At 46.1% G+C, this 26,151-nt stretch overlaps 1 protein-coding gene across 3 annotated transcripts in view; it reads left to right on the top strand.

Annotated features, from left to right (window-relative positions):
* Window positions 1-4,953: 4,953 nt before the first annotated feature.
* Adsl (adenylosuccinate lyase) overlaps window positions 4,954-26,151 on the top strand; it is a 22,213-nt gene continuing 1,015 nt past the window's right edge. The window contains exons 1-12 of one of the 3 annotated variants that reach the window (XM_012515460.2): window positions 4,954-5,154; window positions 9,855-10,058; window positions 13,279-13,323; window positions 13,997-14,076; window positions 18,113-18,284; window positions 18,450-18,496; window positions 19,142-19,232; window positions 19,879-19,948; window positions 20,101-20,248; window positions 22,732-22,822; window positions 23,358-23,447; window positions 24,068-24,244. In XM_012515460.2, the coding sequence (XP_012370914.1) occupies window positions 5,002-5,154; window positions 9,855-10,058; window positions 13,279-13,323; window positions 13,997-14,076; window positions 18,113-18,284; window positions 18,450-18,496; window positions 19,142-19,232; window positions 19,879-19,948; window positions 20,101-20,248; window positions 22,732-22,822; window positions 23,358-23,447; window positions 24,068-24,244 (1,368 nt within the window). In that variant the 5' untranslated portion in view covers window positions 4,954-5,001. Of the gene's footprint in view, window positions 5,155-6,960; window positions 7,103-7,850; window positions 8,323-9,854; window positions 10,059-13,278; window positions 13,324-13,996; window positions 14,077-18,112; window positions 18,285-18,449; window positions 18,497-19,141; window positions 19,233-19,878; window positions 19,949-20,100; window positions 20,249-22,731; window positions 22,823-23,357; window positions 23,448-24,067; window positions 24,245-26,151 lie in introns of those variants that run through there. The other 2 variants (XM_023719070.1, XM_023719071.1) reach the window with 2 other exon arrangements.

Here is a 26,151-nt window from a genome sequence, read left to right on the forward strand (position 1 = left end):
CTGGGCAGCTCCCATGACTTGTGCCTGCCTCTCACCTGCAAAATTTGTGCGTACCCTTGTGGTCTCTATGAACACCTAAGGCGCACAAATTCCACACAGGCCGCTCGTTCCCTTTGAGCCCACTGAACCCAGCTTACCCTGGCGCTCTTTGTTTCCTTCTTCCTGACACCATGCTCATGACCTCCTCAAGGCTGTTGTATACTTCCTCTGCCTGGCATGCTCTGTCCCCTGCACCTTTGCCTGGTCTCTAACAAAATGGGAGCCTTATCTGTTTATCCTCTCAAAAAGTAACTGTCACAATCCATAAGCCACCCTAATTTCTCTTGTCCTGCAGAATTTACCCTTTTTTTTTTTTTTTTTTTGGCTGGCTTAGCCCACCCTGAGGGCAGGGCTGGTGCAGCTTTTGGTGCCAGGGATTGAACTTCAGTCCCCAGCACTTGCCTATGCTCGCCTAAGCAGGCACTTTAGAACTGCTGAGCTATCTCACTAGCCCTGTTTTTGTCTGAGACAGGGTCTCACTATGCATTTCAGGATGGCCTTGAGCTTACTTTGTAGCCCAGTCTGGTCTCACATTTTCAACAGTTCCCCTGCTTCAGCCTCCCAAGTGCTGGGATTACAGGCATGTGCCACCATGTCAGGTGAACTTACAACTCTTTAAAACTTTTATTTCTTCTTATTCATCTCCCTCACTGGAGTAATGTAACACCTCCCCCAAAAGGCATAATTCTTCATTAAACATCACAGAAGGTCTAAAATCCTTATGGCTCTAAATAGCTGTCTATATGCTAATGACCCCCTAAATTTATATCTCCAACGTCATCATTGGGCACCAGGCATGTACCATGTATAATTTACTATCTACTTCAACAGTTGGAAGTGCTTGGATATGCTGCAAACTCCGTAAATGCAAAACAAAATTTGCTATTGCCTGCCTGCCTCACCTCGCACCTTCTGGTAGCTGGCATCACCATCCAAAATTTATGCAACAGTAAAATTTAAAACCCTGGGCATGTCCTTGATTCTCCCTCCTCCCCCTGCTTTCCTTAACTAACCCACTGACCTGTCACCAGTCTGGCTTGATTGTGGTGCTGATCCTCTTCCCTTTTGGCCCCTGTCCGAGCTAAGCCATCACACCATTAGGCCTAATCAAGCTTGTGCAGTGGCCCAGCTGATTTCTCAATCCCGGTTCCCCCGCCACCAATCCATCCTCCCACTTCAAGCTTCCTTTCTGACTTCGCTCTTCCTCTAACTCGGTCTATATAGATAATAGAATATTTTTCAAAACACAAATCCAACAAGGTCATTCTCTAGTCTAAAGTCCTTTAGTGGATTCCCATAGTTTAGGATGAACTCTCAAATGTCCTTATTTCCAACAAGATTCTCACTGGCTGACTTCCACTCAGTCCCCAAATTCACCTCCCTCTGCTCTCACCCTTATCTTTTCCACTCCAGCTTCATTGTATCTCATTGCCAAATACAAGCCCTGGCCCTTGAATATGTACATGGTGAGGGAATGATCTTAGAAGAACAGGTTGTTACACCAAGAGTTATTTGAGAGAGTACAGGTTTTTAGAAGGCACAAATAAAAATGGATATTAAAAAAAAAAAAACCTGAAGACTTATTCATTGAGTTAGGTCACAGGAGAGAAAAAAGTAAAACTCCACTTGAGCGATGTTGCCTTTGGTGACAATGACCCCCAGGTAGAAGCATTTGGGTAGCCTTTGAAGACCAAGAACCAACACTTCATGGATTTATCTGGCATGCAGGAGGCATGGCTGCCATCCCCAGTCCTGCAGAACAGAATAACCACTTCAGAGGCACTTTGGACTCTGAAGGTAAGTTTTACAGTTGTGCAAGTAGTTTCCCGCGGGGGTACAGAGTGGGGCGGGAGCCTGGCTAAATTTTTTTTTTTTTTTATCTCCAATTATCTTTTTTTTTTTAATTTATTTATTTATTTATTTATTTGTGTGTGTGTATGTGTGTGTGGCCAGCTCAGCCCACCAGGGGGCAGGGCTGGCTGGCATGTGGTGCTGGGGGATCGAACCGCGGTCCCTCTGCTTTGCCAAGCTTGTTCCAAGTAGGTGCCTTAGACCACTGAGCCATCTCACCAGCCCGCTGGCTAAATTTGAAGGAAATGCCTGCTACTTCATTTTGTGAGGGTGAGACAAAGCCAGGTAGGAAAAGAGGACCAAGAAAGAGCAATTTAGAGCTGGGCATGGTCTTGCATACCTATAAGCCCAGCTCTTAGGGAGGCTGAGGCTAGAGGATTACAAATTCAAGACCAGCCTGAGCAACTGAGCATTTAGTGAGACGATGTCGAAATAGAAAAGGGCTGGGGATGTAGCTCACTGCGAAGGCCCTGGGGTTCCAAACAAAACAGATCTCAATAATGAGCCCAAGTAATTGGTAGGCTTCTCTGATGGTCAAAGTATTCTAGAATTGATACTATGGTCCAAATTCTGATTGCTAAATCTGAACAGCTGGAAATAGGGAATGAGGAGGTGTGACAGGATCAAACTTGTGACTACTGTGGGCCTGTTTACTCCTCATTAGCCTAGACTCCGTTAGGGGGGTATACTGTGTTAACTTGGCAGTGGGTAACATAGGTGACCAAAATAGGCCTGATTTCTACCTCTTTCAAGTTTGCCACCAATAGAAAAGAAGCAGCCAACACTGAACTCTAGTGAAAAGTTTTACCTATACAGAGGCAGGAGGTCACTCAACATCTAAGGAAGGAAGAAGAGACAACACTGCAGCATGGTCCATATGTTTTTGGGTGAATCTGAACAAAATCAGAAACAAGTGTCAGGAAAGAGGGCCAAAGCAAAGAGCAGGATGTCTTAAGATCTAATCCGTAACTTTCAGTGTTCCTGAAATATTTTGATTATTGGAAAAGAGGAGCTCACCTCATCAAAGCTGAGAATTTGCAGTGGAGCTGGGAGGTCTCATTTTACTGAGGATCTCAAAAACAGGTAAGTTTAAAGCAGCACATGGGGGTTGCGGGGAGATAGCTCAGCAGCATAAGCGCCTGCCTGGCAGATGCAGGATCCCAAGTTTTATCTCCAAAAAGGGAGTGGAGAGGCAGGGGGCCGGAGGGGGAATGGGGGGGACATGGTGCATGCATGTAATCCCAATACTCGAGAGGATGAAGCAGAAGGAGCACTGTGAGTTGCAGACCAGCCTACAAGTAAATTCAAGGACATCCTGAACTGCAGGGTGAGACCCTGTCTCAAAAACAAAAACGGAACAAAGAAAAACCAGCGCAGTATGGATGCTGCAGCACACAGGGAAGGACAGATTTGGAGCTGTTCAGACCCAGGTTGGAATATTTTCTATAAGAGCAACCTACAGACAGTCTATGGGGGGTGATACCAAATGCCTGTAATTCCAACACTCTAAGAGACCCTATCTAAATAAGGGCTGGGGTATATAGCTCAATGTGAACGATCCAGGTTCTGTCTCCACGAGGGTGGTTGAGTGGTTGGGAACAGTCTTTCCTTGCTTTTATCATCTACATTTTAGGGACCCTAATGGGTAGCATTTATTAAGCACTCTATCAAAAGTTTAGCTCATTTAGTAACACCAAACAAGCTAGGATTGTTTACGATTAAATGAATTCACCTGTATAAAGCACGTAGGGCAGGGCCTGGTACTAGGAAGATCTCCCCAAAATGAGACAGGTTTTCATTATTACTGGCAAACCAGAGGAATGGGATTATCAGGGAATATTTTCTGGAGTAGGTTTTAAGTAGAAGTTAGAAAAGTATTCCAGAGAAGAGGTAGGATAGTGTGACATTTAGCGTATGATGCTGCTAAAGTGATTTTTAGTCGAAAGTGGTGTTGCACCTATAATCCCAGCACTCAGGAGGCTGAAACAGGATGTTACATAGTTCAAGACCAGACCGAAGTACATAAAGACACTGTCTCAGAAAAAGGAAGTGTCAAATCTGGCTTACTGGCTGTGTGCCTTTCCCTCTAATACTACATCTACACAATCATCTTTTAAATTTTTTTTAATCTTTTATCTGGTACAGGGCCTCACTACACAACTCAGACTCATAGTGCTCCTCCTGTTTCAGCCTCCGCAGCGCTGGGATTACAGATGTGCACCACTGCGCCAGGGTTCCGCACCGGCACGGCATGCGGTACCAGGGATCGAAACGGGGCCTTTGCGCTAGCCAGGCAGGCACTTAGACCACCGAGTTGTCTCCCCAACTCCTACACAACATCTTAAAAGATGGGCCTTGGGGCTGCGGAGATGGCTCCGTGGAATAAGCGCTTCCCTGGCAAGCGCAAGGGCCTGAGTTCAATCCCCGGTTCTGGGGGGGGGGAAAAAAAAAAAAAGAACTTATGTCTTTTTTTTTTTTTTAATTGTGTGTGTGTGTGTGTGTGTGGCCAGCTCAGCCCACCAGGGGGCGGGGCTGGCTGGCATGTGGTGCCGGGGGATCGAACCGCGGTCCCTGTGCTTTGCTAAGCTTGTTCCGAAGCAGGTGCTTTAGACCACTGAGCCATCTCACCAGCCCCAATGGCAGAAGTGGTTTTTTTTTTTTGCTCCGAATGCCTGCAAGGCATGACTGGCTGTCTTGTGTTGTGGGGATCGAACCACAGCAACCTGAGCCTGACTGCTTTGTTGAAGCAGCCGGTCTTAAAGTCTTTTACAGATGGAAAAACTGAGGAGCAGAGGGATTTGGGTTAAGTGCTAAAGCGCTTTATCTACCTATCTTCCCATCTTTCTTCTCCCAGTCTAACCCACTATCCTATCTCCTATCTCTTCCCACCGTATGCTTTGTTTATGGCTAATCACAGGTTTGATAAAGCAGGGAAAGCGGGGGCAGCCCCCGAGCCCAACAGCCCACAGCCTCCGGGCCCTGATGCCCTGGGGGTGGGGCCGAGCGGAAGTCCCGCCCCCGGGGAGGAAGTCCCGCCTCAGACACCCAGGCTTCCGCTTCCGCTTCCGCTCTCCGTCCTGTCTGCAGTGTCGGGGTCGCGCCGCGTTAGGGATGGCAGCCGGAGACGGTCATTGCTTGCTGGACACTTACCGTTCTCCCCTTGCCTCCCGCTATGCTAGCCCAGAAATGTGCTTCTTGTTTAGCGACAGGAACAAGTTCCGGACGTGGCGGCAGCTCTGGCTGTGGCTGGCGGAGGCCGAGCAGGTACCGAGCCCACAGGCGGAGGGGGTAGAGCTGAGCTAGGGGAGGCGGCCCAGCACGTGCCGGACGGCCCCGAGCACTGGCTTGCGACCAGGCTATTTTGGGCGGTGGTTCGGTGTCCTAAGAAGCTGTGGCCACAGGAAGGCCAGGGCAGGAGGCCCGGGACCTACACCTGTTGCTCACATTTTTTCAGACCCAGAGGAGAGATGCAGTATGTCGCTTCAGGCCACTTAGTTTGGCCATTGCTGCAAAAGTGCACGGCTGACCGCAAATGCTGAGCGCGAGTTATGTGTCGTGAAGACTTTGCAAGTTCGGTGCTGTGCCCACACATTGCAGGGAAGAAAACAGCCCGGACGGAGAGCGTGCGCGTGGTTTGCCGCATGCAAATAGCGGAGCTATAACGGGGCTGGGCTTTGAACCTGGCCTCGGTCTAGAGTTTGAACTCCCCGCTTAGCCAGTTCGACTTCCGTGGTGCATGTAAAGTTAGTGACAGTGGAACCGGCACTGCAAAATGGATCTTTAAAAGTCAGGGTTTTTTTCTTTTGCTTATTTCATCTTTTTCTTATAATCACTTTTATAGTAGGATGGGGAGCAGTGTTTCGGTACCATTTACAATTATGTAAGCCATTTGGCGCTTAAAGTCATTCTTTATGTGCCAGGATAGAATTCAAAGTACCTGCTTTTCACTTATGAGACAGGCTCCCTACAGAGGTCATTCTAGCCTCTAGCTCACTATGTAGTGTAGCCTGCCCTTGAACTCACGAGCATCCTTTTGCCTCTCCCTCCTCAAGTGCTGGGATTACAGGCATGCACTACCAGGCCGGGAAGAGTTGAAAGTTCTTGAACCATTTATCAACAGAAAATTTTAGATTAAGAGTTTTTCTTTTTTAAGAGGAAACAAAAATTAAAATTAAAAAAAGGAGGATAGAGACACTAATGGCATGTTAAAAACTCAAAAATGAAAGTGCTTGTGCTACTTTGCAGCACCCTAGAAAAGGTTTAGTTATACCTATGATTAGGGCAAGGTAATTTTATTGTGACAGAACATAGCGAGGCTGATTTTATGGGAAAAGGATCTATTCAAACATAACTCCAAAGGGACTGGAGAGATAGCTCAGTAAAATGAGGTCTTGAGTTCAAGCACAAGGTCCTGAGTTCAATCCCTGGTACCATGGGAGAAAAAAAAAAAAAACCTAACTCCAAGGAGTTGGAAGGTCCTTTTGCCTCAGATCACCATCTCCTTTCCAGGTGGGCAAGGATCTTTTCTAGTGGTAGTGGTAGTGGTAGAGAGACAGATAATCCAGATCTCTAGCTTGCTTTGTCACTTCCAGCCATCTTCATCTGATCTTCCTCTGGTAGAAAACCCACCAGGCTCCTGGCCTCCTGGGGCTGGCATCTGCATATCCTGTCTTTTCTTTGGGGCTAAAGAGAGAAGTGGGTGTTGCTATGTGTTCAGCTGGAAAAAGCATGGAGAAGTTTTGTTATCTCTAAACCAAAACTAGCGCTAAATTTTAATGTTCCTTTTGCAGTGTCAGTTACGCCACCACTGGAATACTGTGTTTTTTCTGCTTCACAGAGCTGCGTTTTGCCTCTGAGATGGAAGGGTCCGGATGGCAGTTCATTAGGTTGGGTTGATACTCTGTCTTTTAAGGGCTGCAAATAGGACTGCTCAGCGCAGCGGAGTTAGAAATAGCTCCAGAGGAGCCTTCCCAGAGTGGAAGGAAACTGAAGGTGATCCAAAGAATGCTGATGTTTCTTCTCACATTTCAGGGGAAAAATGCCACCTCAAGCAAGGCGGCAACATGCTGGCAAATGGCGAAGTAAAACTGGAGCTGATCTGACTAGTGCCTAGGACCTTGAGAACATGGAACTTTTGTCCCAGATGCCCTGCCCAGCCCACGTCACTGTGCTCTAAGCATCCAGTGATAGGATAATTCCAGATATTTATGTAGTGCCCTCTGTGACCCAGGCACAAATGGGGAGGGGGAGCTGAACCCAGGGCCTTCACACTAGCTATATCCCCAGCCCTTTTTATATTGAGACAGGATCTCACTAAGTTGCCCAAGCTGGGTTGGAAATTTCCATCCTGCCTCAGCCTCCCAGGGTACCGAAATTGTAGGTTAGCTGGGAATTCCAATGCCCTGTTACTGATATCATCTATGATATTAGGGCCAGGCAGTATTTTTTAATGTTTTACATAGGAGTTAGTATTCCCATGTCTTAAGGCATGTAATAAATTTCGAGTGTTATTTTTTTCCCTGTAAAAGCTTTTTTTTTTTTTTGGTGGAACCAGGGTTTTGAACTCAGGCCCTTGTGCTTGCCAGGCAAGTGCTTATTCTACCAAGCCATTTCCTCGGCCCCTATAAAAACATTTTTAAAAGACTTTATGGGGGGGCCGGGGAGATAACTCAGTGGAATAAGCCCTTGGCCTGGCAAGCGCAAGGACCTGAATTCAATCCCTGGTTCCGCAAAAAAATAAAAAAAGAAAAAAGACTTTATGGGACCGGGGAGATGGCTCAGTGGAATAAACGCTTCCCTGGCAAGTGCAAGCGCCTGAGTTTAATCCCTGTGTCCGCAAAAAAAAAAAAAAAAAAAGACTTTATATATGCTATCTCATTAATCCATAGAACAGCTCATTAGGGTAAGTACAGTTACAAGATCTGTTACTGGACCTATTTCACAAATGAGAGAATGGAGGCAGAGACTTATTAAATTGACTCAGATAGTAGTGGTAGATGGTAGGGCCTTAGTTACCTGTTGCATTGGCTTGTTGCTTTGATGCACCATTCTAGAGATAAGCAAGCTAGCACGCAGGAGCACTTGGCCAGTGTCAGTAAACGGCTTCGGCCTGGAGTCGAACATAGAGTTGTCTATCTGGCCTACACTTTGTCTGAAATGCAAACTGTTTTGGATTTGGATTACCTGTTGTCTATTAGGTCAGATTTAGCAAGATACATGTTATAATGACTTAGTGAAACCTCCGAAAATAAGAAAAACAGGAGAAATGCATAAAGTTAGCAGTAGACAAAGTGTGGATTTCAAGAAGCTCAGCTGCGTGGGAGGAAGGGGGAGTACTGTTACAAGGTAGTCTGACCACACACACACTCTGCTTTGGGAGAAGCCCTGAGGTATCCTGTCTACTAACTAAAGGTTCTGGTAGTTCTGCCATATGTGAGTACTAAACCCTTAAAATATGGCTAGGAGTGTGTGTGTGTGTGTGTGTGTGTGTGTGTGTGTGTGGTTATTTTGAAACAGGATCTCACTGAGTCACCCAGGCTTGCCTCGGGAATGTGATCCTCCTGCCTGAGCCTCACAAGTAACTGGGATTACAGGCATGTGCTGCATCTGGCTAGTAGCTGCTGCAATCTTGGGTAGTACAGATCTGTCTATAAGATTTGAGTCATTTCACCACTGTATGTGTTTGGCCCTTGAAATCCAGGTAAATGCTGTTACTCTGAGCTACTTTTTGTTTAGAGAAGCCCAGAACCCACTGACCTATGTCTGCAGACCTGAATTTATAATCTTTCTCAACCTCCCAAGTAGCTGGGATTGTAGTGACACACTGTCATGGCTGGCTTGCTTTTTGAAAACCTAAATTTTCAGGACCATGCGTTTTGGCACATGCCTGTAACCCCCAGCACTTGGGAAGCTGCTGAAAGAGGAGGATTGCTGAGTACTTAAGGCCAGCCTGAACTACATGGCACGGCCCTGTCACAAAAAGCCTACTTTTTCTAGTAATAGATGTATTTAAGATGTTGATTTATTTCTTTTCTCACGGATAGCTCCTATAATTGCTTTCAGCTGTAACAAATTTGTTGTTGGCAAAAACTTACAGATTTTTTTTTTTTTCTTTAGACAGAGTCTAAAGTTTCTTTAGACAGCCTCTCCCAGGCTGGCCTCAGTCCGCTGTGTAGCCCAGGCTGGCCTGGAGCTCTCTGTCCTGCTTCTGCCTCCCTGTGGTGGGATAATAGACATGCATGGCTGCCTAAGGCCAAAATTCTGAATTTTGACTTCTCTGAGTAAACTAGTCCACCAAAAGTTCTATACTTCATATGCTTACGTGGCAGTCTATAAGGACTAAGCAATTAATAATGACAGTTCTCAAGTTGGTGATGGTGGTATGAAATTCCCAGCACATCAGAGGCTGAAGCAAGAAGATCCCTTGAGCCTGGGAGGTTCAAGAGCAGCCTGAGCAACATGAAAGGATCTAGTCTTAAAACAGGCAAAGCAAAGCTCTCTGGTGGAGGATACAGTCCCGGGGAGGATGGTAGCTGGGAATTACGTTAAAAGTTATTTGGTGGTAAATGCACTTCATAAAACCAGGCCGAAGGATTATAGTGACACAGAAAAGTGTTTGATAGTGACGCCGCAGAAGACCTTTCTGAGTAAGTGACAGCTGAGCTCAGAGACTAGAACATGAGTACAGTGAATGAAGGAAGCATACAGCAACCAGAGGAACAGTTGATAGCAAGACTGCTTTGCTTTATTTGAGTTTACGTAGAATATAGTTCATCATAATTTTTTTAATCATAATTCATTAAGACAGTTCCTTTCCACAGCACCCCATGCATACTTTGTGCTTTTATGTGGTTGCTCCAGATTTTAAGAACTCAGCGGTAAGCCATAAATGCTAATATTTTTGTCCTTTAAATCATATAATTCTGGCACTAAGGTCGTTTGGTTTTATTTCTCCCATTCCGCAGGCATTGGGTTTGCCTATCACAGACGAACAAATCCAAGAGATGAAATCCAACCTGGACAACATAGACTTCAAGATGGCCGCTGAAGAAGAGAAAAAACTACGGCACGACGTGATGGCTCACGTGCACACGTTTGGCCACTGCTGTCCAAAGGCTGCAGGCATCATCCATCTTGGTGCCACCTCCTGCTATGTTGGAGACAATACAGTAGGACCCTCTGATGGTCATAGGGAGGGCTTAGTCTTTCTAATGGATTTATACATTTTATTTTTATTTTCCAGCTAGGCATGATGGTACACATGCATAATCTCAGCACCCTGGGAGGTGACTTAAGGATTGCTCGTTCAAACCCACCCTGAGCAACTTTAGTGAGACCCTGTCTCAAAATAAAAAGTATTGTAGGTCTGAGGATGTATCCCTGGGTTCAGTTCCCATTGCTGCAAAGGAGAAAAAAATCCCCAGTCTTCCCAAAGGCCATTACAACTTTGCCATGGCTTCTGAAAAGAAAGAAGGATTGCATTAAAATCGTCAGGCAAGGCCTTTGATTAGCACAATTGTCTTACAAGCACTTTATTTTATTTTATTTATTTTACTTATTTATTTATTTATTTATTTTTGGTGGAACTTGGGATTGAACTCAGGCCCTTGTGCTTGCCAGGGAAGCATTTATTCTACTGAGCCATCTCCCCGGCCCTACAAGCACTTTAAAAGTAGCAGCAAGCATTTCCGTAAGAGCTTATTAGGTGCTAGGAACTTCATTTGTTTGTTTATTTTTTGGCAGAACCGGGGATTGAACTCAGGCCCTTGTACTTGCCAGGCAAGTGCTTATTCCACTGAGCCATCTCCCCAGCCGGTGCCAGGAACTTTACACATATTATTTCATTTATTCTTCATAACTGCCATAAGAGATAGATGGTGTCACTTCCATTTTTTTTTTTTTTTTTGTTTGTATTTTAGGGAAGGGTCTACAGGGTGTTCAGGGTCTCACTCCTAGATCAGACTCATAGTGATCCACTTGTTTAGAGCTGCCCAAGAGCTGGGATCACAGGTACACGCCACCACGCCCAGTCTCAGTTGAACCCCTGGCCCCTGTGCCTGTTTGCAGGCACTTTAATCCACTGAGCTATTTGGCTGGTCCTACACTTCCATTGTTAGACAGTACAGTTTTTTAAATTGCAGGAGGCTTACCCATTTCAAGTAGGCAGTATTGAATTTTAGTAGGGGATTCCAGTTCTACCTTTACCACACTCCAGCTGTAGATTACATCCTCCCCAAGAAGTTCCCGTGACTGCATGCAGTCCCTGCAGCTGCCTCAGGTCCCAGTCCACTCCAGAGAGTTCTCATCAATGGCATCAGAATATGTAGTCTTTTGAGTCTGGCTTTATTAACATCTTACAGATGAGAAAGCTTAGGTTGAAGAAACAGCTTGCAGTTGCACAGCTAGAGAGCTGGCTAGAATGAGTCCCACGCTTGTGCTTTTAATCAGAGAGTGCCATAGGAGTAGAGAAGTCCAATTCTGGGCAGAATTCAAATTCAGGAAGAAGCCAGTGATGTAGGTTACCCTAGATCCCCTCCTCCTCATGCTGCGGAATGAACCCAGGCTTCACACAATCTAAGCAAGTGCTGTGCTCACATCCTGAGCTACCCCATCACCTAGCCCACTTTTTTGTTGTTGTTTTTAAGACACAAAGTCATAATCGAGACCAGTCTCAAAACCACTATGTAGCCTGGGCTGGCCTGAAACTCGTGATCACCCTGCTGAGTGCTAGGATTACAGCTGTGTGCCAAAGTACTTAGCCTGCTTTTTTAAAGTCTTTTAGGTAGTACCTGATTAAAGGCATCTATGTATAATTAGTCAGGTAATAGAATAGCAATTCTCTTACTTAGAAAACTCCTTTTGAAAAATATCCATTGTGTAGTTCTCAACAGTTACTGTCATACATAAACATGTGTTAGAGTTGGCCTGAAGTACATCTTCTACCTCCTTCAGCAGCTTCAAAGCTCAACATGGTACTACATGCCTGTAGTCCCAGCATTCTGGGAAGCTGACGCAGGAAGATTGCAAGTTGGAGCCTGGCTCAGGCAACTTAGTGAGACCCTCTCTCTCAAAAAAAAAAAAAAAAAAAAAAAAAATGGGACTGGGGACATGGCTCAGTGGAATAAGTGCTTCCTTGACAAACACAAGGGCCTGAGTTCAATCCCTGCTTCCACCCAAAAAAAAAAAAAAAATGCTGAAAGCCAGCAGTGATGGCACTCACCTGTAATCCTAGCACTTGGGAGGCTGAGGCAGGATAAGTGCTATGAGCTTGAGGCCACTGTGGACTACATAGCGAGACCCTGTCTCAAAAAAAGCAAACCATAAAGGGCTGGAGACAAGTGGGAGGCCCTGGGCTTGCTCTTCAGTACTGCCAAATAGTGACAACAAAACAAAAAGAGCCTGACATTTCTTAAACTTTGATGATTTGGATAATGCCTTGCCTTGTTAGCGGCTATAGATATAAGAAAAAGGGAAAACAGCAGAGTAGTCTTTTGTGGAGGTTTCAGACACTCCTATCTAGGAAGATGCAACAAATTTTGTGGACTTGTTCATTATTTTGTCATTGCAGATAACACATTGGGGTTTTTGTTTGTTTTTAGTTAGTTTTGTGGTTCAGGGGATCAAACTTGAACCTTGCACTTGCCAGGTGGGCGCATAAGCTCCTGAGCCGTCTCCCCAGCCCTGGGTTTTTTAGTATAAAGGTTATGTCCATAGAGAGGTGTGGTGGGACATGCTTGTAGTCTCAGCATATGGCAGGCTGAGGCATGAAGATTACAAGTTCAAGCCCAGCCTGGGCAATTTTAACAACTTACTAAGTCCCTTTTCTCAAAATTAAAAAAAAAATTTTTAAAGAGGACAGGGGTGTAGCTCAGTGCATGGGTCCCGGGTTTGATCCCCATACCACAAAAATGAATGAGTGAATGTTATGTTCCTTTTTTTTTAAAAAAAAAAAAGATCTTTATTTACTTGTTTAGTACAGGGCCTCACTACACACCTCTGACTCAGTGATCCTCCTTTCTGAGCCTGCCCAGTGCTGGGATTACAGGCATGCACCACCACACTTGATTTTGGTAGCCAGCACAGTGGCACCACATTTGGTACTGGGGATCGAACCCAGGTCCTTGCACTTGCCAGGCAGGCACCTAGGCCACCAAGCTATCTCCCCAGCCCCTGTTTACGTTCCTTATGGATTCCTGAAACACTACTCTGCTTTGGACACACTAATCAGAACAGCCTTTGGTAGCACTTTGTGACATACACAGTAGGTTGGTAAAGAAGAGATAGGCTGCTAGCTAAGAAACCCAGGCGAGATACCCAGAGAGCGGTATGTAATCAGACTGTCACACAAAGCTGTCTAATAACGTAAGACCATTGCATCTTTCTTTGCAGGACTTGATTATTCTTAGAAACGCATTTGACCTGCTTTTGCCAAAGGTAAGAAATTGGCAGAAGTTTCTTGGCAGCTCTAGACTCCCTTTGATAGCAGATGGGCTTCAGTTACAAGTAATCAACACAGTGTCTCTCTGTAGATTATTCTCTCAGGTGACCCTCGGGTCTGTAGAGCTAATTGTCTCTGCTTAGGTTAAACCAGTGTAAGTAAATACTTTTAAATTGCGTCTTTTAAATAAAGAAAGTGAAGCCAGAAGCTTATTGCTGGATGTGTGGCTCAGGGTTGATTCAGCGGGGAGGGAGATGGCAGGAAAAAGGGAAATAGAGCTTTTGCAAATGACAAAGGGGACCAAGAGTTGGAGCGGGGAGGGATAGCAAAGGAGAGTGAGAAAAAAGACCCAAGATGTGTTATATACAGGCACCAGTACCCCAACCCACTGTGTACTGCAAATGTGTACCAATAAAAAAGTAAATTTTTAAAAAGTGGATTATGACTTTGTTCTGTTTTTCTGCAGTAGTCGTAAAATAGTTTGTGGCTTTTGAGGCAGTCGATTCAGTTTTCAGATGTTGGCTGTTGTAAACCCTGGTCGGGGCAATGTAGGCTACAGAGACGAGGAGATAGGCATATGCCTTAGTAAAACTGCCTCAAGGTCTAGTTCCAACTGCAGAATGAACTCACTGTGAATTCACTCTCTCCACCCCATGGTCTTTCTTGTAGCTTGCTAGAGTCATCTCTCGGCTTGCTGACTTTGCTAAGGAGCACGCCAACCTGCCTACCTTAGGTTTCACACATTACCAGTAAGTAGCCAGATTACGTCTTGGGAAATAGCCCAACTTATGTGTTTAAGGCTTTCAATGAACAGGGTGAGTCTCAAAGTGTAACCCACATAGATAACCTGGGATGCTAATGAGCAACAAGCCTGGTAATCCATCTCTTTTGGTTGTTTTTTTTTTTTTTTTTTTTTTTTGTGAACTGGGGATTGAACTCAGGCCCTTGCACTTGCCGGGGAAGCGCTTATTCCACTGAGCTATCTCCCCAGCCCCCCCCCCCCCTTTTTAAAAATCCATCTTAAAAGCCATCTTTAGGAGAAAGTAAATCTAACAGTCCATTTATTTTGGGGTTTTTTTTTTTTTCTTTTAAGAGACAGGGTTTCTTTGTGTAGTCCAGGATGGCCTTGAACTCACTTGTTCTCAAAAATCACAGTGATCCTCCTGCCTCAGCCTCCTGAATACTGGGATTATAGGCATATGATAGCATGCCTAGCTCATTTGGAAAAAAATTATCAAGAGTTGTAGCATTTTCATACTCCTTAACTTAGTGATTCTTTTGTTGAGTATCCTCAAAATTATGAGAAAAGCCTCATGCATAAAATCTTTGTTATATTTTTATTATAAGCATTGGAATCAATTCAGATGGCAGACAAAATAATAAGGTATAGTACATCAACAGGAATAATAGGGAGCCATTACAAACATGCTTGTAAAACTGTTTTGTTTTTTCTTTTGAGACAGGAGGCCAGGGAGATAGCTCAGTGGAATAAATGCTTGGCTGGCGAGTGCAATTTCCTGAATTTGATCCCTGGTAGCACCAAAAAAAAAAAAAAAGAGTAACAGGGTCTCATTGTGTAGCTCATGCTGGTCTTGATCTTACCTGTGGCCTAGGCTAGCCTCCAGCCCCCGATTATCCTCATGCCTCAGCCTCCCAAGTGGATTACAGGCATGTATCACTGTGCCTGGCTGACAGTAAATACTGGTGGTTCTGATTTTTGATATGATAGAGAAACCATTTCTACTTTTTTTTTTTTTTTTTTTTTTTTTTTGGTTTTTAAAGTATAGGGGCTGAGGAGATAGCTCAGAGGCTATTTCTACCTGGAAAGCACAAGGACCTGAGTTTGATCCCTGGCCCCACATGCTGTGTGGTCGCCATCTTGTCCCCAGATGCCTGGGTGCCCACCGTGCGGCCCCAAACCCGGCGTGGTGGGGCACACTTGTAATCCCAGCACTCAGGAGGCTGAGCCAAGAGAATCTCTGTGAATTCAAGACCAGCCTAGGGGCTACAAAAGTGAGCACAAGTCCAGCCCAAACTGAATAGTGAGACCCTGTCTCAAAAATAAGGAGGGTTGGGGAGATGGCTCAGCAGCATGCGTGCTGCCTGGCATGCGTGAGGTCCCGAGTTTGATGCCCAGTACCGGGAAAAAATACTACCAGTTAACTTTGGGCCAGAGAGATAGCTCAGTAGGATAAGCACTTGCCTGGCAAGCATAGGGTCCGGAGTTCAGTCCCCAGTACTAAAAAAATACATACGGTATATGCATAAAAATGCCATCTTTGGAATGCTAGTGGACAGAGCTTTGGACAGACACTGAGTGATGTTGGGTAGTGGTGTCCTTGCACCTACCTTTTGTTTATTTTTTAGCGCAGTGTGTCAAGCCCAGAGCTGACAGCTCGCTGGGCAAGCGCTACAGCCCAGGGCTGCCTCGCATGCCTTGCCCTGTGTTTTGATAAGATGTCATCATGGCAGTGAAGGTACCATCTCATCACTGATGAAAGCCTGTTGCACTCAATCTTCCTTAAAGTTAGGACTGGCTTTGTTTGTTTGTTTTTCAGTACTGAAAATGAAACTCGGTGTCACACGCATTAGTTAAGCACTCTGCCACTTAAGTACGCCCCAAAGCAGGCATATTTATGGATAACTTGTATGGAGTCGGTGCCCAGTGTGTTCCTTGACTCGCGGAGAGCTGTTGCGGAGAGCTGTTGTTCTCCCTGCTGACTCTCCTACACACTGTGTTCCATCTTCCTCACCTCGCCTGAGGGTGGGGTCCGCAGGAAATCTAGAGGCTTTCCGGTGTTCCTCAGCGGTGGTGCACAAAACAAGTGTGGTGGCTCACACCTGTCACCCCAGCCCTGAGAAGGCTGAGACAGGAGGACCACCGTGAATTTGAGCCAGCCAGGGTTCTATAGTGAGATCAAGCCCAGCCTGAGCTACACAATGAGACTGCCAAAAAAGAAAAAGTTTTACAGTGATACAATTCATGTACCGTGAAACTTGCCCTTTTTAAACTATTAGCTTTATTAGGTTAGTTATTATTACTACAGCTTATTGGCTTAGAGTATATTTAGTGTATTCACAGGGCTTTACAGTTATTACCACTAATTCCAGAATATTTCCATCACCGTAAAAGAAACACTCTCCTTGTTCACATCACTCCTATAATTCCCTGGCCTAGTTCCTGGCAACCACTGACCTGTTTTTGTCTCTCTGGATTTATATGAAATTATGTACTAGGTATAACTTTTTGTGACTGGCTTCCACTTAGCTCAGTATTTTCAATATTCCCCCACAAAGCATGTGTCAGAACTTCACCTCTTTTCACGGCTAAATAATGTTGCATTGTGTGGATATACCACACAGTATTTTGTTCACTTATTCACCAATTGGTGGACATTTTTGTTTCCAGTTTGCAGCTATTATGGATAATGCTGCCCTAAACAAATGCATTTGATGCCTTTGCTTGTAATGGTAACATACTAGCAGGATTTAAGAAGAAAAATTACCATGAGATGGGCCGGGGAGATGGCTCAGTAGAATAAGCGCCTCCCTGGCAAGCGCAAGGGCCTGACTTCAGTCCCCGGTTCTGCAAAAAAAAATTACCACGAGATTAATTTGGGGATGCACTACAGCTTGTGATGTGCCTTGGTATTATCACCTGTCCATCTCATGAGTCTAAAAGGGGAAAAATTCACCCTGGTGTGGCCTGTGTTAGCTATTAGAACTTGGACATTATAGCTCATTCATTACTGTGGTTTTTGTCCAGAAGTAAACCTCAGGAGATTGACGACAGCAGCCTTTGGTTATGTGTACTTGGGGTCTTCTCCCTGGTATGACCGACTCCTTCCAAAGGCCACCCTTTGCTGCCAGTGGAGAGCGGCCCGGGCCAGTACCTGCGTGTGTCGCGCCTAAAGTGTCGGCAGTTACCTTGCTTTGTTTACTTCCACTGCAGTATCAGGCGCACTGGACAGGGGCTTGTCTGCTCTGTTGCATTTCCAGAACCGAAAACAGCCTAGATCCCTGGCAAATGTTTGTTCCATGAGTGTCCGAGATATTTCTTGCCAGTGTCAGGAAATATAGTCGTGAACAAGGAGATATTGCCCCAGCCCTTGTATTAAAATTTCCCCTTAGGAAGGAAAAACTAGAGAGCCGGCCAGCGAGCTCAGCAGATTAAAGTGCCTGCTTAGGCAGACTCAGGGACTGGGGTTCAATCCCCAGCGTTCCGTGCCAGCCCTGCCCCTGGGGGCTTGCTGATGGGGCAGCTGAGACTGGGTATGGTGGTGTGGGCCTGTAATCCCGTGCTTGGGAGGCTGAAAACAGGAGGATCACTACGAGTCCAGTATGTAGTGAGACCCTGTAGGCACTGTACTAAATATGTCAAAAAAACAAAAGAAAAAAGCTAGGCTGGGAGATAGTTCGGTAGTGCAGCACCTGCCGGCAAGCATGAGGTCCTGAGTTGATTCCTGATACCCAAAAATACAGAGAAAAGCCTATGGTGGTAGCCTTTGTGTTTTATAATCCTGGCATACTTACAAATCACATTGATGCTCCTTAGTTATTATTTATTTGTCTTTTTTGTGGGGGGAGTAGTTATCAGGAATCAAACCCAGAACCTTGCACTTGCCATGCAGGCACTTGTGCCGCTGAGCTATACACCCAGCCCTGCTCAAGCCTTTTAAGATTTTGTTTTGTCTTTTATTAGGCCCCCTTAAGGGGTCATGCCAGCCTTTCTGAAGCTGGGCCTTGGCTTGACACTTGTATGTTTTCTCTCTGGGTTGTTTTCAGGCCTGCCCAGCTGACCACAGTTGGGAAACGCTCCTGCCTTTGGATTCAAGACCTTTGCATAGATCTCCAAAACTTGACGCGTGTCCGTGACGACCTGCGCTTCCGGGGAGTGAAGGGCACCACAGGCACTCAGGCCAGCTTCCTGCAGCTCTTTGAGGGCGATCACAATAAGGTACGGAGGAGGTGCAAAGCTCAGTGGTGGCTGCTCCAGAAATGAGGCTTCAGGTTGGGGCTGGATGGAGGTGGGAGCCGGGGCTGGGCAGGTGACGGTAGAGACCCTGTCACACCCTGTCTCACCCAACACTAGGACTCTGTAGGGATGTGTCTTCTCCCCTAGGTGGAGCAGCTGGACAAGATGGTGACAGAAAAGGCAGGATTTAAGAGGTAGGTACATGGGAAAAGTGTTGGCCTCCTGGCTGAGGTAATGGATGACAGGCCTGTGTTTGTTGTGCCTCTAGATTTTGACCATAATTTTATTTTTCCTTTGTTTTCTTTCCATTTCCTTCCATCTCCAGCCTGGGGTGTGTTTTCTTAAAGTCTAGAGGCTAGATTTTTGTTTGGTTGGTTTTATTTGCTTGTTTCCTTTTTGTGAGACTGGTATGTAGTCCAGGATGGCCTTCTGCCTCAGCTTTCTGAGTCCTGGGGCTAGATTTTCTTTTATTGTTGTTTTATCCCTGAGCGGCCCTCAGCCCCAGATTCTGATTTCTCACAGCAGTAGAAAAAGAAAGCTATTTACTTGTGCTGTCTTTAGAATTTCCTTGTGCATGTTGCTGTTTTTGCTTTTCCTGAGGGTCTCTCCAGTGGACTGAATCTGACCATTTCTTCTGAGGTCTGCCTGGCTCCACCATGGCTTCTGCCAGCCATTTCCATTGAGCTGTGGGCGCACAGCATGGGCATACAACACCGTCTTTCCTCCTCGGGTCAGAAAAGCTTTCTGAAGAGTAGAAAAAAGGATAAACAACAGTTGGTTCCAGGAGTGAGTGTCGATGGTTGCATTTTGACCTGACTCCCTTTTCTGTCTGCTTCCAGGGCCTTCATTGTCACTGGGCAGACGTACACACGAAAGGTGGACATCGAGGTGCTGTCCGTGCTGGCAAGCTTGGGGGCATCAGTGCATAAGGTGAGGGCAGCAGACTGTGCCAGGCCTGTCTCTCAGTGCTACCCCAGTTCTAACATTCGGGGCTTGTAAGTGGAGTCCTCAACTTGAGGTTTGTCAAAGGGAAGCCTTGTTGCAGCATTCTCCTTACAGTTACTCGAAGGGCCAGGCATGCTGGCACATACCTGTAGTCCCAGCACTGGGGTGAGGCAGGAGGATCACTCCAAGTCCAAGGCCAGTCTGGGCTACATAGTAAATTCAACACTTGATCTTAGCCAAAAGGCCAAGAAGCGATACATAGTAAATTCAAGACCAGCCTGAACTACACAGCGAGATGAGTTGCTATCTCAAAAAACAAGTTACTCAACGAATACAAAATGCACATCTTACCGAGGGTACAGTTAATCTTGCCGTTGTCATTCCCCAAGGTCCTAGGCACGTCAGTGCTCCAGTGTTTGTCCCCCAGCTCTTGAGGAGCAGAGGGTGTCTTGGGTGGGGTGTACCCAAGGTATGGGGGAGCTTCTGGGCAGGACAGGCTGGTGCTCAGCTTGGTGACAGGTGAGCAACAGGGCAGCACCAGGACCACCTTCCCTCTGTCAGCATCGGCCCTGCCCTCAGCTCTCTGCAGCACAAGGGAATGGGCTGACACCCGCTCCCCTGCCTCCCCCAGATTTGCACTGACATCCGCCTTCTGGCTAACCTCAAGGAGCTGGAGGAGCCCTTTGAAAAGCAGCAGATTGGTGAGTGTAACTGGAGACCCCGGAGCACCCGAGCACTGTTGGAGCAGTGTGTGGACTCGTGCTAAGAGCTCTCCTGGCGCCACACACTGCTTGTGCACCTGCTGTCCCCTGAGGTCTTTCCTCCTTTGGCTGTTGTCCTCTCATGCGGGCAGGCTCCAGTGCAATGCCGTACAAGCGGAACCCCATGCGCTCGGAACGATGCTGCAGCCTCGCCCGTCACCTCATGGGCCTTGTCATGGACCCACTGCAAACAGCTTCTGTGCAGTGGTTTGAACGCACACTGGATGACAGTGCCAACCGGTTAGTGGCCCCAGCGATGTTACATGCAGAGTGTTGGGACCAGAAGTAGTAGGACACGTTGGAGCATCTCTGTGTTGCATCTCCCCAGAGCCCAGCAGGGAGGCAAGAACAGAGAACAGGAGCTAGGACTGTAGCTCAGGGATTCAAGTGCTTGTCTGCTGTGCACAGGTGTGGGTGTCAAACCCCAGTGCTACAAAGGCACAAAACAACAACATAAAATGTATGCAGGAGGCTGAAGCAGGAGAATTGCTTTGGGATTTGAGGTCATCTTGAGTACTAGGAGATCTTATTTTAAAGAAGAAAGAGGGCCAGTGAGATAGCTCAGGGGTCTACAGTGCCTTCTTAGGCAGGTGCAGAGGACCGAGGTTCGATCCCTGGTACCACATGCGGTTCCAGCCCTGCCCTCAGGGCAGGCTGAGCTGACCCCCCCCTCAAAAAAAAGAAGGAACAATATGGTAGTATTACGATGTATTCAGTACATTTTTGAGAGCACAGAACAGCATTAAAGGAATTGGGGAACATTCTAGTTGTTTGTCTTAAAAGACAAAGGAGAACAAGGGCTGGCCAGATAGCTCAGTGGACTAAAGCGCCCGCTTAGACAGACACAGGGACTGGGGTTCGACCCCTGGTATGCTGTGCCAGGGCTCGCAAGATGGTGATTGAGATTGGACGTGGTGGTGTGGCCTGTAATCCCAGCACTTGGGAGGCTGAAAACAGGAAAATCACTACAAGTTGGATCTACTTAGTGAGACCCTATAGACCCTATATTCAATACATTAAAAAAAAAAAATAAAGACAAAAGAGAACAGCTGAAGGAGTTGCTAGTAGCCGGGTAGCACTGAAGAATGAAGTTGAAATGTGGCAGGAAAGAAGGCAGGACGTGGTCACAGATGTAGCCCGCGCTCCTCTGCAGGCAGGGGGTCAGTAGCCATGGTGTCCTGGCACAGTGCCATCTTCAGCAATCACAAGGTAGGACAGAAGAAATTGTCATTACACACGCATGTCCCAGCACATGCATAGCTTTTGTTTTATGTCTGTACTCATTTGGAGCACGTTCGTATGCAAGTTGTCTTACATTGTACTAGGATTTTTTTTAGTGGAAAAGGATGTGGAGTTAAACATCCTCATTCAGAAGTCAGCCATTGAGTTCAGTCATCCCTTGGTATTCCTACCACCATGAAAACCAAAATCTGGGTACTTCACCCTGTGTGACATGGTGTAATAGTTCCACATAATGTCCATATGTCCTCCTGTATGCTTTTTTTTTTTTTTTGAGACAGGCTCACTATGTAGTTTAGGCTCGCCTTGTGCTTAGTATGTAGCCCAGGATGGCTTCAGACTCCCAGTGATCCTCCTGCATGAGCCTCCAAGGCGTGTGCCACTACAGCTGGTCCTCCCATGTATTCTGTAGTATCTGATAACAATGAGTGCTATATATTATAAATAATGGTGATACTCTTTAGGGGACAAGAAAGCAATATGTATGTTCATTACTGATACAATTTTTTTCTCAAATATTTTCATCCACAATTGGTTGAATCCATTTATGCCAAGCCCTCAGGATCAGAGGGCCAACTGTGTTTTAGGAGGCTGTGGCCTAATCTGATTTGCCTGGTAAATCACCCTAGCAAAGGGCGGTAACACACACTTATAATCCCAGCAATACCTTATCTCAGAAAAGTAAAACAGGGGCCGGGGAGGTGGCTCAGTAGGATAAGCGCTTGACTGGCAAACGCAAAGATCTGAGTTCAATCCCTGTTTCTGCCAAAAAAAAAAAAAAAAGAAAAGAAAAGTAAAACGAATGGGCTGCACAGAATAATTAGCTAAAGGGACCAGGGAGATGGCGCAGTAGAATAAGCGCTTTCTTGGCAAACGCAAGGGCCTGAGTTCAATCCCCAGTTCCTCCAAAAAAAAAAGAATAATTAGCTAAAAAGGGCTGAGTAACTCAGTGGTGGAGTGCTTGCTTAGCATGCTCCAGGTCCTGAGTTCCATCACCAGTACTACAAAATATAAATAGTCGACCTGGCAACAGTTGGGAGGGGGCCGGGGAGATGGCTCGGTAGAATAAGTGCTTGCCTGGCAAGTGCAAGGGCCTGAGTTTAATCTCTGGTTCTGAAAAAAAAAAAAAAAAAAACAGTTGGGAGAATCAATTCTCATGAGTCAGGGATCTAGTCAGAAAGGTTAGGGAGAGCAGATCTGTGTCAGGGAGCAGGAAATCAGAGCGGGGCTGAGGTCAGCGGGAGTCTGAGGTATCTGGGCCTACTGGGGGAGGTTGGTGTAAGCTCTGGCAATGGGCGAGGGTCTAGCCTAGACATGCTAAAGACTTGAGGCTCGTGAGGACATTGGGGTGGCTGAGGCAGTATGAAAGTACAGGGTGTGGCCGGTGACAGAAGTCAGCAGGGCAGCTTCTTTGGCCACACCCTGTGGGTCTCTGACATGGTGGTTTGTTTAAAGAGCTAATCAGATGGTTGTTTGTTTCATAGGCGTATCTGCTTGGCCGAGGCATTCCTCACTGCAGATACCATACTGAATACACTGCAGAACATTTCTGAAGGACTCGTGGTGTACCCCAAAGTAAGAGAGCTCCATCCGAAGTACAGCACTGGGGAGGAGTTGAAGCATGGGAAGGGGTGCGCTCTGCACAGTGGTGGGGTCTGGGTTCTAGTCCAGGGAGTTCTTCCCCTGTGGAGCTCATCCAGGAACCCAAGACCTCCACCCCAGAGAATGGGTTTTGCTAACCTGCGACTAGAGGCAGGTGCATTTCTCTTACACTCAGCTCTGGGGGCTTGGAGCCAAAATTTAACACTTTAGATGTTTAAGTTTTAGGAATTATTTTTTGGAAGCAGCTTCCAAAAGTTTTCCTCAAACCAACACTCCTCTGTTTAAAATTAAGATTAATCTCTGGAGTTGTAAGAAAACAGAAATACAGCATAAAGTAAAACAACTCATTACCCTCTCTATGTCTCAAAAAATAGTAGCACCTCATGCTGTGCACTTAGCTGGACATAGTTGGTATCGTGTGTGTGTGTGTGTGTGTGTGAGAGAGAGAGAGAGAGAGAGACTTTGTATCCTTGCGGCATCTGTGTTGGCCTTTGTCTTCTTCTTTCAGGTCATTGAACGGCGCATTCGGCAGGAGTTGCCTTTCATGGCCACAGAGAACATCATCATGGCCATGGTCAAGGCAGGGGGCAGCCGCCAGGTACGTGGCTGCTGGTGCTCCTGGGTAAACTGAATGCACCCCTCCACCCAGGAAGACTGGAAAAGGGGAGGCATTTCTTTTCCTTAATTTCAGTCATGAGGGGCCGGGGAGATGGCTCAGTAGAATAAGCGCTTCCCTGGCAAGTACAAGGACCTGAGTTCAATCCCTGGTTCTGCAAAAAAAAAAAAAAATTCAGTCATGATAGTGCCACAGACCAGTGATTGTATCTGCCATCTTTATTAGAAATGAACTACTCGCTTGCCTGGTTAGTGCCAGGGTCTGAGTTCAATCCCCGGTTCTGGAGGAAAAAAAAAAGAAAGAAAGAAAGAAAGAAAGAAATGAACCCCATAATCACTTCTAGGCAAAGTCCACTCTTGGTCAAGAGATTAGTTTGGAAAGCCAGTGGGAAGCAAGAGCAAATGGCCGTGAGGCCTTCAGGAAGGGTGGTGACTATCTCGGGGTCCTCTACAGTGTGGTGAGCGTTGAGATCCCAGTGGAGTCAGGCTGAAGCAACCTTACTCATCCCAGAGGGCTTTATACTGGGCACCGTCTCCTGTCTTCCAGCAGAGTTCAGCATCCTGTTGTCTGTGCCCTAACTCCTCTCCCTCATTCCTTCTCAGGACTGCCATGAGAAAATTAGAGTGCTTTCCCAGCAGGCAGCTGCTGTGGTTAAGCAGGAAGGGGGTGACAATGACCTCATAGAGCGGATTCAGGCCGATGCCTACTTCAGTCCCATCCACTCCCAGCTGGCCCGCTTGTTGGATCCTTCTTCCTTCACAGGCCGGGCACTCCAGCAGGTGAGCTGCTCCGATTGTTTCTGAGCTGCCCCTGGGGCCTTTCCGCCCTGCTAGGTTGCACCCTGGGACACTGTCCTTGATGTCTCTTATGGGAAGTATGAGCTGGGGCTGATTAGAAATCCAGTGGTTGGGGCCGGGGAGATGGCTCAGTGAAATAAGTGCTTCCCTGGCAAGTGCAAGGGTCTGAGTTCAATTCCCGGTTCCACCAAAAAAAAAAAAAAAAAAAGAAATCCAGTAGTTGCCAGCCTAAAACCTAAAGGTCTTAGAAGTGCATTCAGGATTTCCCCTGTGAATGTCTCAGAATTTTCTTTCTCTCACAGCGTGGTTGGGAGGACTAATGTGTAGCATTCTGCTTAGTGCATGGTAGCTGCTCAGTAAGGCTTGTATTTTCTCTTAGCCTTTTATTTATTTTATCTTTATTTTTTAAAGGGAATGGGGGCCTGCCGGGTAGCTCAGTTGTTTAAGCGCCTGCTTATGCAGTCACAGTCAGATGCAGAATACCGCAGTTTGATCCCCAGCTCCACATGCCTTCCCAGACCTGCCCTTAAGGCAGCCTGAGCCAGCCAAAAACAAAACATCCTTCTAAAAGGAATTTTAAAAATAGTAAAAAGAAAGAAAAAACGTTAGAAATGATACAGAATTTCACTAAGTAAAATGATAGGCATTCAGCAGTATTATATTGCTATATTGGTTGTTATATTAGTTATCTTTAAATTAGTTGTTCAGGACCAGTGAGATGGCTCAGCGGACTAAGCAAGAGCACAGGGACCGAGGTTTGATTCCAGTACCACATGCCGTGCTGGCCCTGCCCCTGGGTGCGCTGAGAGGGCCACCGAGACCCGGCGTGGCAGCACATGCCTGTGACCCCAGCACTTGGGGGGCTGAAAACAGAAGGATCACTATGAGTCCAAGCTGCATAGTGAGACCCTGTACCAAATACATACATACATACATACATACATACATACATACATAATTTGTTCAGAAGACCAGGTACAAGCATGCAGAATTGGTTTAAAAAAAATTAAAAAGGAAAAAAAAATAAGCATTAACTATTGTTTTAAGTAGACCAGTAGAAATCAGCAATCCAAGCCATCCTATGTATATGCATATATATTTTTTTTCTCCTTTTCCCTATTTCAGTTGTTCCTTCTCCCTTTAAAAAATAATTTGAAGGGCCAGCTAAATAGCTTAGAGGATTAAAACACCTACAAGCAGGCACAGGGGCTGGGGGCTCCATCCCCAGGCCTGGCGGGCCAGCCCCAGCCCTGCAGCATGCTGAGACAGCAATTGAGACTGGGTGTGGAGGTGCACGCCTGTAATCCCAGCTCTTGGGAGGCTATAAACAGGTGGATCACTATGAGTCCGATCTAATAGTGAGACCCTGAACACTGTGTAGACCCTTCCCTAAAATACAAGAAATAAAAATAAAAATATTTTAATTCCAGTTATGGTGCATTTTATTTTCAGTTTTTTGGTGCCTGGAATCAAACTTGGGACCTTGCACTTGCTAGGCAGACACTGTACCACTGAGCTATATATATCCCCAGCCCTGTTCCTTCCCTTTGAACAGTTTCTTTTTCTTTCACACTTTCTATTGTACCTTTTAGATTTTATTTATTCTTTCAGGCTCACACAGTAGGGAGACAGTATGATGTTTAAACATGTAGATCTGGGCCGGGGAGATGGCTCAATGGAATAAGCACTTCCCTGGCAAGTACAAGGGCCTGAATTCAATCCCCAGTTCTGCCAAAAACAAAAACAAAAACATGCAGGTCTGATTTATTTCACTTAGGAGTATGATTTCTAGTTGCATTCATTTACCTATAAAAGTCTAAAGTTTTATCTTTTTTTATAGCTGAGTAATATGCCATTGTGTTAAATTTTTTGTTTTGTTTTTGGGGGGG

Source organism: Octodon degus, unplaced genomic scaffold, assembly GCF_000260255.1.
Source record: "Octodon degus isolate 3935 unplaced genomic scaffold, OctDeg1.0 scaffold00064, whole genome shotgun sequence".
Lineage (NCBI taxonomy): Eukaryota > Metazoa > Chordata > Mammalia > Rodentia > Octodontidae > Octodon > Octodon degus.